General features: G+C 39.2%; 1 protein-coding gene across 2 annotated transcripts in view; it reads right to left on the bottom strand.

The window, feature by feature from the left end:
- Window positions 1-8: 8 nt before the first annotated feature.
- The window catches only part of PLA2G12B (phospholipase A2 group XIIB), a 22,189-nt gene continuing 6,599 nt past the window's right edge, over window positions 9-15,598 (bottom strand). Inside the window, exons 2-4 of one of the 2 annotated variants that reach the window (XM_008696023.2) lie at window positions 11,992-12,080; window positions 8,283-8,448; window positions 9-1,685 (exon numbers count right to left, since the gene is read on the bottom strand). In XM_008696023.2, coding sequence (XP_008694245.1) covers window positions 1,564-1,685; window positions 8,283-8,448; window positions 11,992-12,080 — 377 coding nt within the window. In that variant the 3' untranslated portion in view covers window positions 9-1,563. The remainder of the gene's footprint in view (window positions 1,686-8,282; window positions 8,449-11,991; window positions 12,081-15,598) is intronic. The other variant, XM_040624533.1, reaches the window with a different exon arrangement.

Raw genomic sequence — 15,598 nt, 5'->3', positions numbered from 1 at the left:
TCTCTCTCCCTCTGCCCCTCCTCCCCCCTAAAATAAATAAATCTTTAAAAAAATTTATTAACATGCATTTAAGAGATTCAATGAACTGTAGACAAAATTCGGTACCATATGCCCTCTTATCTGGCATTCTATGCCCTCAGACTAATAAGGCAATAGAAAAAGATGTAAAATTATACCATACTCTATTTTGTAGGTAGATGCTTAATAAATTTTATTGAAATAAATATTATAAACTACAGGGATAAATTTTATATGCAATCAAATGCAATTTCTTATTATGCCAATTAATTTTATGGCTTTACATAAGATCAGGAAACAGATTTTCTTCTTGTTCTTTTTAGAAATGACTATCACCAACAATTCTTAATGCAACCAGTAAATTTAACAAAAGGAAGGGAAAGACAGAATGACCTAGGTCAGCAATTGGCCAACTTTTTCTGTCAAGGGCCAAATGGTAAACATTTTAGGCTTTCTGGCCGTGCAGTCTGTCACGAGTATTCAGCTCTGAGGCTGTAGCACAGGCGCGCCATAAACCAAGGAGAGCATGGCTGCGCTCCAAGAAAACTTCACAGAGGCAGACGTTAGGCCTGATTTGGCCCATGAGCTTCATTTGCCAATCCCTGACCTTAGTGGATCTCAGCCTTCCCAGTGCGTCAGAATCAGGTGGGGAGCGTTTATCCACCAATAGGTAGATACCACCCCCAGAAATTCTTTGTTTTTTAATGGTCCTCCGGTGATTCTAATCTGTAGTCAGAGTTAAGAAACATAGTTTACGGACTGACCATTTGTGTCCCCCCAGATTTCAGGGACTTTACCTAGCTATCTGCAGTGGCAATTTTTACCACGTACTTCTCAGATCTTAACATGACACTAACACCACTTAGGAATTGGGAATATCAACAGGAATAGTTCGTTGAAGGAAAAAATGGAACCTCAGAGACCTAACTCCATCTGACCTCCACCTTCATTGGCCTTAACCAGGTAAGTCTCTGACCTTTCCCACCTGTTCTCATCTCTCCAGCACCAGTGGGAATGATGGTTATCATCAGTGGAACTTACCAGGCTGGGTTCTGTTCTCTTCTAAGTGAAATGGAAGTACATTGGTGATAATGGAATTCATTCATTTCTTTTCTAAAAAATACACTTTATTAAATGTGAGATGCTTACTGGCAACTGAAAGATGAACCAGAGGAAAGTCCTTGCCTCCCAAATGGTTGGACTCTGCAAAATTTCACTTATGAATATAATTACCAAGTCCAGGAATCCCAGTGTTTTAGTCTTTATTTTAGTCTTTAAACTAAGAACTGAATTGCCAGGCAAATGTGTTTCGGCTGGGGAGACCATCGTTAAAATGAAGAGTAGTCTTCAAATCACTCCATGGCTTTTTTCCAGTTCTCCTCAAAGGATGGGACTCACTTCTCAGCTAGTAGAACAAGGTTTTCTTTCTCTTGCTTTGTGGTATCCAAACTTTTGGAAGCAAGGAGGAGACACATCTGCCACACTACCATCTCAGAGACTGACAGCTGTGGCATCATTCAAAACCAGGAAGAGATCACCTCTTTCTCATAATTCTACTTTCTCTTCTTCTGCACAGATGCAGGCTGCCCGTTGGCTATTCATAAAAGGTCGGCAGCCCAAGGTCCATACAGTATTGAACACAGTATCAGCCAGAGAATCACAAGCTACTTGAAAAAGATGAAGAGAAATAAAAGGTTAATATACTAGACTACCTGAAGTAGATTGAGTAATTTTAAGAAGCAGTGTAATTCCAAGGATGACATGATATCTGGAGGAAGGTTAAGGCAGTAAGCCAAATACAGAATTAAAAAGAAAAACATACATGTAAGAGAAGTTTTTTCATAAGCTTCCATCCAAACTAGTAAAGCAGAATATACTTTGGGGTACCCTTCTTTTATGGGCCTCCAGGTCTAAATCATGTTTAGCAATCAGAACTCCCATACCACTGTGCTCACTCCATGGAAACTCTACCATTTTTGCAGAATACTCACCCAGATAACTCCACTATGTTTCCTATAGCCTTCTCTGTTCAAGTGTGGGATGAATAACAATTCACTCATTGAAAAAACATGTGTGTTGGTCAGTAATTCTGTTAGTCATCTGGGATACAAAGACCAAAGACATCCCAACCCAAGTATTCACAGTTTGGACAGAGGCGGACAAGATGGATAGGTAAACAAATGGTTACACTACACCATGATAGAAGTGATATTAAGGTTGTATGGGAACCCACAGAAAGAGTCTCTATCCTTTTGGGGGTAAGGGTTATTAGGGAAGGCATCTCAGAACACCTTCCATTTGAATTTTGATAGGGATTGCATTGAACCTGTAGGTTGTTTTGGGTAGTATGCACGTTTTAAGAATATTAATTCTTTTGGGGCACCTGGGTGGCTCAGCCGTTAGGCATCTGCCTTTGGCTCAGGTCATGATCCCAGGGTCCTGGGATCGAGCCCTGCATCGGGCTCCCTGCTTGGCGGGAAGCCTGCTTCTCCCTCTCCCACTCACCTTGACTGTGTTCCCTCTCTCACTGTCTCTCTCTGTCAAATAAATAAAATCTTAAAAGAAAAAAGAATATTAATTCTTTTAATCCATGATCACAGAATATCTTTCCATTTATTTGTGTCATTCTCAGTTCTTTCATCAATGTCTTATATATTTCAATGCACAGGTCTTCCACTTCCTTGGCTAAATTTATTCCTGGGTATTTTATTCTTTCTGATGCAATTGTAAATGAAAAAATTTTTAAATTTCTCTCTCTGATAATTCATTGTTAGTGTACAGAAACAAAACTGATTTTTTTTTAAAGATTTTATTTATTTATTTGACAGAGATAGAGACAGCCAGCGAGAGAGGGAACACAAGCAGGGGGAGTGGGAGAGGAAGAAGCAGGCTCCCAGCAGAGGAGCCTGATGTGGGGCTCGATCCCATAATGCCGGGATCATGCCCTGAGCCGAAGGCAGACGCTCAACCGCTGTGCCACCCAGGCGCCCCAAAACTGATTTTTTGTATATTAATTTTGTATCCTGTGACTTTACTGAATTTGTTTATTAGTTCTAATAGTATTTTGGTGGAGTCTTTAGGGTTTTACATATACAATATCATGTCATCTGCAAATAGTGATAGTTTTACATCTTCCATTCCAATTTAGATGTCTTTTATTTCTTCTTGCCTAATTGCTCTGGCCAGGATACTTCCAATACTATGTGAAATAAAAGTGGTGAAAGTGAGCATTCTTGTCTTATTCCTGATCTCAGAGGGAAAGCTTTCAGCTTTTCTCCATTGAGCATGATGTTATCTGTGGGCTTGTCAGGTATGGCCTTTATTATGTTGAGGTATGTTCCCCCTCTACCTATTGTTGAGAGTTTTTATCACAAATGGATATTGAATTTCGTTAAATGCTTTTTCTGCATCTATTGAGATGACTATATGATATTCATTCTTCATCTTGTTCATTTTGTTCATGTGGTGTATCACACTGTCTGGTTTGCTGATGTTGAAACTTACTTGCATCCCTTGAATAAATTCCACTTGACCATGGTGTACAATCCTTATAATGTATTGTTGAATTAGGTCTGCTAAAATTCTGTTAAAGATTTTTGCATCTATGTTCATCAGGGATACTGACCTGTAATTTTCTTTTCTTGTAGTGTTCTTGTCTAGTTTGGGTATCAGGGTAATGCTGGCCTCATAAAGTGAGTTTGGAAGTGTTCCCTCCTCTTCTATTTTTTAGAAGAGTTTGGAAAGGATGGGTATTAATTCTTTAAATGTTGAAGCCATTTAAATGGATGATCAATTCTTCTTTAAATGTTGAAGCCACTTTAAAAGTCCATCTTGTTCATTTGTTGGGAGATTTTTGATTGCTGATTCAACCACCTTACTGATGATCAGTTTATTCAGATTCAGTTTTTTCATTATGCAGTCTTGGCAGGTTGTGTTTCCAGGAATTTACCCATTTCTCCTCAGTTGTCCAATTTGTTGGCATATAATTATCCATAGTAGTCTCTTGTGATCCTTTGTATTTCCGTGGTGTTAGTTGTAATGTCTCCTCTTCCATTTCTGATTTTATTTATTTGAGTTCTCTCTTTTTTGTTTTTAGTGAGTCTAGATACAGGTTTGCCTATTTTGTTCATCTTTTAAAAAAATAGCTCCTACTTTCATCTATATTTTCCATTATTATTTTAGCCTTCATTTCATTAATTCTGCTCTGATCGTTGTTATTCCCTTTCTTCTACTAACTTTGGGCTCTATTGCTTTTCTTTTTCCAGTTGCTTGAGGTGTGAAGCTAGTTTGTTTAAGATCTTTCTTTTTTTCTTGATATAGGCATTTTATGGCTAGGAATTTCCCTCTTAGTACTGCTTTTGCTGCAGCTCTTAAGTTTAGATATGTTGCATTTTCATTTTCATTTGTCTCAATATTTTTTTTAAAGATTTCTTTATTTATTTTAAAGAGAGAGAGTAGGGGGAGGGACAGAGGGAAAGAATCTCAAGCAGACTCTCTGATGAGTGTGGAACCCGATGCAGGGCTCAATCTCACAACTGTGAGATCATGACCTAGCCGAAATCAAGAGTCAGATGCTGGGGTGCCTGGGGGGCTCCGTCAGTTAAGTGTCCAACTCTCGAATTCAGCTGAGGTCACAATCTCAGGATTGAGAGCAAGCCCCACATCAGGCTCTGTGCAGGGCAGGGAGTCTGTTTGGATTTCTCTCTCTCCCTCTCCATCTGCCCCTCCCCATCACAGTCTTTCTCTCTCTCTTTAAAATAAAATTAAATAAATCTTAAAAAAAAAAAGGAGTCAGACGCTTAACTGAGTGACCCACAGGTGCCCCTCAATATTTTTTTTATTTCTCTTTTGATTGCTTCTTTGGTCCTTTGGTTTTTTGGTACCATTTGTTTATTTGCTCTCTACATTGCTCTCACCACTTCTGTTCAGTATTGTACTGGAAGTTCTAGACAGGACAATTGGCAAGATGAATATATAAAAAGGCATCCAAATTGGAAAGGAGAATGATTTGTAGATGGCATTATCTTGTGTATAGAAAAAACCTAAGGAATCCACTAAAATCTATTAAAATTAATAAGTGAATTCAGCAAGGTTGCAGGATAATAGATCAATATACAAAATCAGTTGTATTTCTGTATGTTATTAATAAATAATCTAAAAATAAAGTTAAGAAAATTTTGTTTACAATAACAACAAAATGAATAAATTAATACTTATGAATAAATTAAACAAAAGAAGTGTAAGACTTGTGCTCTGAAAACTATAAGACATTGTTGAAAGAAATTAAAGAAGATCCAAATAAATGGGAAGACATTCATGTTCATTGATCAGAAAAAATTATTTTGTTAAGATGGTAATATGCCTCAAATTGATCTATAGATTTAACAGAAGCCCTATCAAAATTCCAACTGCCATTTCTTGCAGAAATTGACAAGCTGATCCTAAAATTCATATGGAAATGCAAAGCATCCAGTATATCCAAAACAATCGTGGAAAAAGGACAAAGTTGAAGGACACTTCTTGATTTCAAAGCTTACTACAACACCACAGTAATAAAGACAGTGTGGCACTGGCGTAGATCAGTGGAATAGAATTGAAAGTCTAGAAATAAACACTGCATGTATGTTCAACTGATTTTTGATAAGGGTGCAAAAACAATTGAATGTGAGAAAGAATAGTCTTTCAGCAATATGCAGGAACATCTGTATATCCACATACAGAAGAATGTATTTGGACCTCTTTCTTAAATCACATGCAAAAATTAACTAAAAGTGGATCATAGATCTAAATGTATAAGCTAAAACAAAACTCTTAGAAGAAGAAACTCTTAGAAGAGCAAATCTTTGTGGCCTTGGGGTAAGCAAAGCCTTCTCATATATGACACCAAAAGTACAAGCAACAAAAGAAAAAAATAGATAAATTGGACTTAATAAAAACGTAAAATTTCTGCTTTACAAGTAATTTCATCAAGAAAGTAAAAAACCCACAAAGTGAGAGAAAATATTAGTGAAACCTATGTTCGATAAGGTACCCGTGTCCAGAATATATAAGGAACTCTTACAACTCAATAATAAAAAGACAAGTAACCCAATTTAAAGAGAGGCAAAGGATCTGAATAGACATTTCTCCAAAGCAAATATTTAATGGCCAATAAGCACATAAAAAGGTGCTCATCATAAGCAGTCAGGGAAATGCAAATCAAAACCACAATGTGGTACCGGTTCACATTTGCTGGGGTCTATGATTAAAAAGACAAAGGGACAACTGGCTGGCTCATCAGAAGAGCATGTGACTCAATCTCCGGCTGTGAGTTCGAGCCCCGTGTTGGGTGTGGAGCTTGCTTAAATAAATAAACTTAAAAAAAATGACAGATAATAACAAGGGTTGGTAAGGATGTAGAGAAATTGGAACTTCTATACATTGCTGGGGGGAGTGTAAAATGGTATAGCTGTTTTGGAAAACAGTTTGTCATAAAATTTCCATTATAACCCAGAATTCCCCTCCCAGATATGTACTCAAGAGAAATAAAAAAAAAGTATGTTTCTACAAAAACCCATACATCAATGTTTATACCAGAATTTTTCATGATAGACAAAAGGTGGAAACAACCCAAATGTCCTTCATTTGATGAATTAAAAAAATACATTATATCCATATAATGGAATATAATTTAGCAGTAAGAAGGAATGAAATACTGATACATGCTACCACATGGATAACCTTGCTGAGTTAAAGAACCCAGTCACAGAAGACCACATATTTTATGATTCTATTTCTATGAAATATCCAGAATAGGAAATCAATAGAGGTAGAAAGCAGATTCATGGCTGTCAAGGGCCTGGCAGGGGAAAGATGGAATGGGATTGCTCATGGCTATGGGGTTTCCTTTTGGAGGGATGAAAATGTTCTAAAATTGATTGTGGGGCTGACTGCATAGTTCTCTCAACATATTGTAAAAGCATTTGAATGGTTCAATTATATAGTATGTGAATTATATCTCAATAAAGCTGTTTAACAACAACAACAACAAAATGAATGATCAGAATGTTCCAAGCAGAGGGAACTGTAGAGGCAGAAAGATATGGTCCATCAACCCAAGGAGTTTGGAATGGCAGAAGTCAGGAGAGAAATCAGAAATAAGCACGATGATGCTGGAGAGGTGTGGTAGGGCTGGATCAGAAAGGGCTATGTTCATCATACTAAGGAGTTTCGTTTTATCCCAAGGAAGAGGAACCAACTAGAGGACTTACACAGAGGGTGGAAATGACTGATTCAAGTGGTACAAAAATATATCTGGTCCCTATGGGGAAAAATAGATTGGATGGGACCCAGAGATTAGATTAACTTGCAGTAACCAGGCAAGTGGTATATCAAAGAGATATTGAGGAGAGAGAATCAATAGAACATTGCTTAGAGGAAGTAACTCCACCTGACCCTAGATTAGCAGCGGGTACTTCTTCACCTTTTGTCGGTACAGATAGTGTAATACTCCCTTTACGGGGCCTAATTAATTCTTCATATTTTCAAGCCTTCACACATTCCCTTTGGGACTACACTCTAGACATTGATCTATGAAAACAATTTAAGATTCTTTCTACGGCTGACTTTCTCAGTGGCATGAGGCCAGCTCCTTATAAGCCTTAAACGTCACTTTGCCATCTAAAAATACATAATGCTAATACCTAGATGTAATGTTCTAGTTTTGGAAACTAAAGGATTAAAGCTTTTCCTAAGGTGAATTAGGGAAAAGAAATTACACAATCAGCACTAGAAACTGGGTAGCTATGCAGTTTTTTAAAAAAAATTATCCTCAAGTATACAGAGAGCTTTACACATAGGTTTTTAAAAATTCTTTGCCCAACTGAGAACAAAATAAGGCAAAAAGAGCTTACACCAAACCAAGTGGTCCTATACAAAATAACTCCTGATATGGAAAATTATTTAATAGTGGAATGAATAACCAAAGCCAGTTGGGCAACTCTTTGTCCGGTCTTAAAGGATAGATTTTTATATCTCTGGGAAGGCTTTGGTGTGGCCCTGTCCATCAGGAATGGGGCCAGCAGCTCCTGGGCAGGACAGCAAGAACTTTAGCGAAGGAATGTCCAGAATCTTCCTTTACCCTTCCTATGTTCATCACAGTGTTCTAGAAAGAAAGTTAGGGGAGCTCTAATGGTCTCTTTGCATCGAGGAGCTCTGGATACATTTCTGTAAGAAAACAGGAACAGAACTCCCTGCTCACCAGTAGATGCCCTTAAGAGACCTACCTTCCACTTTGGAGACAAAGCCCAGACTCCGCTTCAGGTCAGAACAGATGGAGTGGAGACACCACCGGAATTTTGCATCACAGCGATACTTATTGGCACCACAAGTGTCATAACAGACATCCAGCTGGTTGCAGCACTTGGTCATTGCCGGAATGCCCAAGTCCATCTGCGGAAAAGCGAAGGAAGAAAACGCCACGTTTAGACCAACGACCTCAGGCAACCTTGCCCTCCTTGTTATGAGCTAGCCAGTCCTCGAATTCCTGCTACACGCGCAGATCAATTCTGAAATGCCAGCCACTCGGGAGAACACATCCGGTTGACAGTCACAGGATGTTAAGTTTCCGTCATGGTTTAGTTATTAGTTTCTTAACTCTGAATAGCCCATTTTCTTCTTTTTCTTTTAGATTTGGTAATTTTCAAAGTCACAGGCCACTACAGTGATGAAAATAGAGATCAGAAGGTTAGTGAAGAAGGCAAAGCTATGGGACTTCAACTAAGACCTATGTAATGTGAGATTTCGCTTGAACAAAGGATCTGAAGGCTCAGAAGTATGAAAAATTAAGCCTTAGTTCATCAAGCGGTCACCAGCATTTATCAGGGACCCATCCCACACAGCACTGTTTTAAAGGTGTGTGTATGTGTCGGGGAGCAGAGCGGGCTCTAGAACATGTGGTTCCTGACCACAGGCGGACTGTGGTCAATGGCAAGATCTAACACACACACGCGCGCACACACACACACACACGTATTAAGCATCCTATAAACAGTTATAAATGCTGTGGCATAAACTGAGTAGTGAAGTTCGTAGAATGCCACATCTAGAGTCTGATGACTCTACATGGGTTTCTTTGGAGAGGATTATGAGGAATGAGGTTAGACTTAGGGTGTATCAGGGAAAGGAAGGAGATATGAACAAATCATATGTGAGCAAGTCGGTTTGTTTAGTCTTTCAAGGGCTTAGCAGGGACGAATTTGTTTGTTTGTTTGTTTATTACTTTTTAATTAGAGAGAAAGGCAAGTCGGTGGATGGCCCTGACTTCCAAAGTAACTGGTAAGAATTGATAAAGACTCTGGAGCAAGGCGGAGACATGACAGAATGAATGATTACAGGGAGCGATCGTTCTGTGGTCTATGAAAGAGTTTGGACCAGAGGTGTCGAGACGCAGGTAGAGCATCTTAGAATCTTTGGCACTTCTGATCATATAGACTTGGACCCGAGGGGAAATTGTGGAAATCTGGTTTCACAATATAGGTGGGGATTGATTAATCAGCTATTATAGATCCTTTCCACTTGGGTCTCCTTAAGTTCCCCCCTTTTGAACTTTTACTCCAAGGCCACCTAAAGCAGAATATGGACATTGGTAGTTTAAAATGCCCTTCTGAGAAAAAGGGAAGAAAACACACTGTTACATTGAGAGGTAATGTAATTCACTAGACAAGACAACAGCATGGGCTCTGCATTTCTGGGCAGATCCCTATCACTGCTTCCTTCCATTTTGCTTGTACCTCATCCCTACAGCTAAACATCTATCACAGCGGAGGTAGCAAAATCTGGTGAGTATAGTCGCTATCATCAAGTCAACTAAATTGGAAATTCTTGAACTAGTTCTAAAGAATACTTGTACCGATAAACAAAATGACATTACTCCCAAAATAGAGTGCATACTGTTGTTGAAAACTGACCTCTGTGCTCCGGAGCCAAAATATGTAATGTGAAGACAGAGTTGGGGATAAAGAAGGGACATAGTTTATTCCTTTGCCAGGTAAAGGGGGCTGCAGCGGACTAATGCCTCCGAGACTGCAAGCCCATCCTGGGGTAAGAGCCTGAGAGGTTGTATAGGAAAATACAGGATTGGGGCAGGTTCACTAGGAATGTGGTTTGTGCTGCCAGCCGTGTCCCTTATGTCTTCTGGTGCTGACACTGGCCATGCACGTCTCGTTACTAAGTATCAACATCCTCACCGAGTTCCTAGAACAAAGGATTCTACAGCAAAACAGTGATAGGGAGAGGGAGGTTTCAAGAATGAGGAAGAGAAAAATTTGTTGACAAGTTGAGCCTTGTTGAAGCATTAATGTGTCCATGTTAATAATTTCCACCCACTGGTACATTTCTATAGAGGTTTCGATACCACTTTCATAGCTACTAAATCGGTATCAAGTATAGTAGCCAAAAAAGGGGATTTCTCTAATATAAATACATATCTGAAAGAGATTGCCTTTCCTCTGTGTCTACACACATCTTGATGATTGTGGACAAGGCTGGGCATATGGCCGTGCAGGTTATGCGGTATGTGAAAGCGTCGTATCAAAGGGGACATCTCCCCACAAGACATCATAGATTTGTGTGTTTATTAAGGAAAACGTCTAGCCAGGTGCCGGGGTGATGTAGTCGGTTAAGCGTCTGAGTCTTGGTGTTGGCTCAGGTTGTGATCTCAGGGTCGTGGGATCCAGTCCCTTGTTGGGCTCTGCGCTCAGCACGAGTCTGCTTAAGATTCTCTCTCCCTCTCCCTGTGTTCCTCCCCTTGCTCTCTCGTGTGCTCTCTCTCGCTCAAATAAATAAATAAATCTGTAAAAAAGAAAAGAAAAGAAGAGAAAAATGTCTAGTCAATGGCAAATTTCCTCTTCTAACAATCAGTATATTAGGATGAATTTCTGACAAATGGAAGAGGAAAGGGGACATTTTCCCAATTTGCACAAAAATGCCACATTGGTGGGCAGCATTCTTTTTTAAAGATTTTATTTATTTATTTATTTATTTGAGAGAGAAAGAGAGAGCGAGCACAAGCAGGGGGAGCGGCAGAAGAAGAGGGAGAAGCAGACTCCCCGCTGAGCAGGGAGTCTGATGAAGGGCTCAATCCCAGGACCCTGGGATCATGACCTGAGCCGAAGTCAGACGCTTGACCAACAGAGCCACCCAGGTGCCCCAGTGAGCAGCATTTTTGATAGAAGAATAAACATTACGCTGCTTAGAAAACTATTACAAAGTAAAATCTTTTGAATCAGCAGAAAAGTGAAATTAAGCTTGATTAAGGCAGAATTCAAAATCATAGCTTAGATGTGAAATCCCTCTACCCACATTTTACATAACACCTCTTTTCTGAAGTAAAAAAGATAAAAGGGCCTCCAAGAGGTCTTAAGATCAATCAGTTTATTATATTGTTTTCAAGGGAGGCCAGTAGTTTGAGGGAACAGCCAGCAGTAGGAGGAGAAATGTTTAGCCAGCGGCTAGATGGGAGGTGCGGGTGGGGGCTGGGTGCTTGTATGTGGGTGGGTATGTGGAGACACTATGATCTTAATACTCTGAACATTAATGATTTGATGCTACCAGCATGAAATCAACCACTTGCAAAAGTCTTTGCCGGTCAGTGCCAATGGCTCCAGCACATCACAGGGAAAGTCTCACTCAATTTAAATAAGTCAAACTTGTCATATTTCATATGAAGTGATGTTTGATTACTTAAGATTCGGCTGATACTTGCAGTGGTGACTTTAAAGTTCACTACACAAGATCTTATCTGAGGGACAGCTGCCTCTGATAAAAGGAAATCAGATACTTTCTTTGAAAATTATCTCCCTTACTCTGTATCCAATTTAAAATAATTATCCTGATCAACTATATTTCATAAATGATCACTCCCATCATTGATAACTCTTGGACTTGCCTTCGTTAAAACCAATCAACTAAGAAAACAATGGTGGTGGTACATACACTTTCTGGTACCTTAAGACCCAGGAAATAGGAGCTGCAGCCGTTGGGCTCCTGAGGCTTGTAGCCAGGTCTGGGCATTGGTGCCTTTCCTAGCAGGAGAAAGAGAGGAAAGAAGCAGGAAGAAATATTTAGAAATTAAGCATTTGGGAACATTCATCAAATAAAAGTTATCTAAAAGCATATTCAATTTTTCCTTTTTAAAGTCCACATTCCTCAGCAGATATTCACATCCCAATTAAGTAGTAATGATGGTGGTGATGATGATAATGTCATAAAAGGGTAATAATCTTCAGACTAGCTTGGCGTTTTTCTCCTAATCTCAAAGAATTTTATGAGCATTCATTTACTAACAATTCTAATGTTTTGTTTTGTTTTCATTTTTTCTTCCTAATTTTTTATTTTTTATTCATTTCTTTTATTTAAAATCAGTTAACACATAGTGTATTATTAGTCTCAGAGGGAGAGGTCAGTGATTCATCAGTTGCATATAACACCCAGTGCTCAGTACATCATATGCCCTCCTTGATACCCATCACCCTGTTACCCCAACCCTCCACCCACCTCCCCTCCAGCAACCCTCAGTTTGTTTCCTGTAGTTAAGAGTCTCTTACGGTTTGTCTCCCTCTCTTATTTCATCTTGTTTCATTTTTTCCTCCCTTCCCCTACAATCATCTGTTTTGTTTCTCAAATTCCACATAGAAGTGAGATCATGTGGTATTTGTCTTTCTCTGACTGACTTATTTCGCTTAGCATAATACCCTCTAGTTCCATCCACTTCACTGCAAACGGTGAAATTTCAATTTTTGATGGCTGAGTAATATTCCATTGTGTATATATACCACAACTTCTTTATCCATTCATCTGTCAATGGACATCTGGGCTCTTTCAATAGTTTGGCTATTGCGGACATTGCTGCTATAAACATTGGGGTGCATGTGCCCCTCCAAATCACTATGTTTGTATCTTTTGGATAAATACCTAGTAGTGCAATTGCTGGGTCATAGGTAGTTCTGTTTTTAACTGTTTGAGGAACCTCCATGCTGTTTTCCAGAGTGGCTGCGCCAGTTTGCATTCCCACCAACAGTGGGAGTCGAGTGTGATCTTGTTCAAGTTTTAAAGCGTTGTGGTCTAAAATATGCAGGGAAGAATCCCTATCTTTTGGGACCTTTTGAGATCTGATTTGTGACCCAGTATGTGATCTATTCTGGAGAATGTTCCATGTGCACTCAAGAAGAATGTGTATTCTGTTGCTTTAGGATGGAAAGCTCTGAATGTATCTGTGAAGTCCATCTGGCCTAGTGTGTCATTCAAAGCCCTTGTTTCCTTGTCGATCATCTGCTTGGATGAGCTGTCCATTGCTGTGAGTGGGGTGTTAAAGTCCCCAGCTATTATCATATTATTATCAATGCGTTCCTTTAATTTTGTTATTAATTGGTTTATATAATTGGCTGCTCCCAAGTTAGGGGCATAAATATTTACAATTTTACAATTCCAGACAGGGTCTCTATAGATTTGCCTATTCGGGACATTTTGCATAAGTGGAATCATGTAATTTGTGGCCTTTTCTGTGCTCCTCTCACTGAGTGTCGTGTTTTCAAGGTTCATCCACGTCGTACGTTGGATCAGTGTTTCATTTCTTTTTGTTGTCAGTAAATATGATGAACATTTAGGTTTTTCCCACTTTTCGGCTGTTATGAAAATGCCACGGCAAACATTACTTTGTGTGGACAATATGTTTTCATTTCCCACGAGGAATAAAACTTCTAGTTTGTATGCTGACTCTGTTTAACATTTCGAGGAGCTACCAGACTGTTTTCCAAAGTGGTGGCATAATTTTACATTCCCCACAGCAATGTATAAGGGTTCTGATTTTTCCGCATCCTCTCCCCCACTTGTTATAATCTTTTTGATTGCAGCCATCCTAGTGAGTATGAAGCGGTATCTCATGGCCATTTTGGTTTGCGTCTCCCTAGTAACTAATTATGTCGGTCAGCTCTTCCTGTGCTTATTGGCCGCTCATATGTCTTCCTTCCAAATACCTTCTCCCGTTCTGTGGCTTGTCTTTTCACTTTCTTTCTTTCTTTTTTAAGGATTTATTTATTTATTTATTTATTTATTTATTATTTATTTATCAGAGAGGTGGGGAGGGAGAGAGAGCATGAACAGGGCAAGCGGCAGGCAGAGGAAGAGGGAGAAGCAGGCTCCCTGCTGAGCAGGGAACCCAATGCAGGACTCGGTCCCAGGACCCTGGGATCATGACCTGAGTGGAAGGTAGACGCTTAATCGACTGAGCCACCCAAGTGTCCCTTCTTTCACTTTCTTGATTGTATTCTTTGAATAGCCAAAGTTTTTAATTTTGATGACATCTGTCTACTTTCTTTTTTTTTTTTTTAGGTGAAATTCACATTTCCATCTTAAAGTGCACAGTTCAGCGACATTCAGTACTTTGATAATGTTGTGCGACCATTGCCTCTGTCTACTTCCAAAACACTTTCATCACCCTCCAAAGGAGACCAAATGCCCATTAAGCATATTCTCTCCTCCTCCCAACCCCTGGCAACCACTAATCTGCTTTGCTCTAGGGATTTACCTATTCTGGGTATTTGAATAAATGGAATCATACAATATATATCATTTTGTGACTGCCTTCTTTCACTTAACATAGTATTTTCATGGTTCATGTATGTTGTAGCAGGTATCAGTACTTCATTCTTTTTTATGGCTGAATACTATTCCATTCTCTGGATGTTTATTCATCCATCCATTGATGGACATTTTGGCTGTTTTCATCTCTTGGCTACTGTGAAGAGTGCTGCTGTGAACACGGGTGTGCAAATATTTGTTTGAATATCTGTTTTCAATTCTTTTGGGGACAGATACCTAAAGAGTGGAATTGCTGGGTCATACAGCAGTGCCGTGCTGAACTTGTTGAGAAACCATTCAGCTGTGTTCTTCAGCAGCTGAACCATTTTCCACTCCCACCAGCACTGCCCAAGGGTTCCCATTTCTTCACGTCCCTCGCAGTCTCACTGCACTGCATCCAGGTGTGGATTGTATATTCTTCTCCTGGTTGGAACAATCTGAAGGCCTGGTTTCCTTCACTCTGGATAATTCACAGCCACTGTCTGAATGTTTTCCTTTCCTCATTCTCCCTAATTTCTCCTCCTAGGCCTCATATTACTAAATTTTAAATCCTCTTAACTCTGTCCTTTGTATATCTTAACCTCTCTTTTACATTTCCATCCTTTTTTCTCTCTCTGCACTGAATTTTGACTAGCTCTTCAAGTTGATTTTCCATTTCACTAATTCTCTCTAGGTTCACTAATCTGCTATTTAACCCAATCACTGAGATTTTTCTTTCAGTGACTATAATTTTCACTTCTTGGAATCCTATTTGATTCTTCTTTTAAATCTGCATATTCATTTTCACTGAGTTCTGTCTTTTTTATTATGTTTTCTAGTCCTTCTTTTCTTTCTTTAATAATTTCAAATATTCTTGTTTTATTATTTTACGGTCTCCAGTTTTGGGGGTGCTAAGTCAGTTTTTAATGTCTGCTGAGTTTCCTCATATTGGGTTATCTTTTCCCATGGCGTGCAATATTCTAGT

The sequence above is a fragment of the Ursus maritimus genome, unplaced genomic scaffold (assembly GCF_017311325.1).
Source record: "Ursus maritimus isolate PB19 unplaced genomic scaffold, ASM1731132v1 scaffold_7, whole genome shotgun sequence".
NCBI lineage: Eukaryota > Metazoa > Chordata > Mammalia > Carnivora > Ursidae > Ursus > Ursus maritimus.
This window is presented reverse-complemented; position numbering and strand designations above follow the sequence as displayed.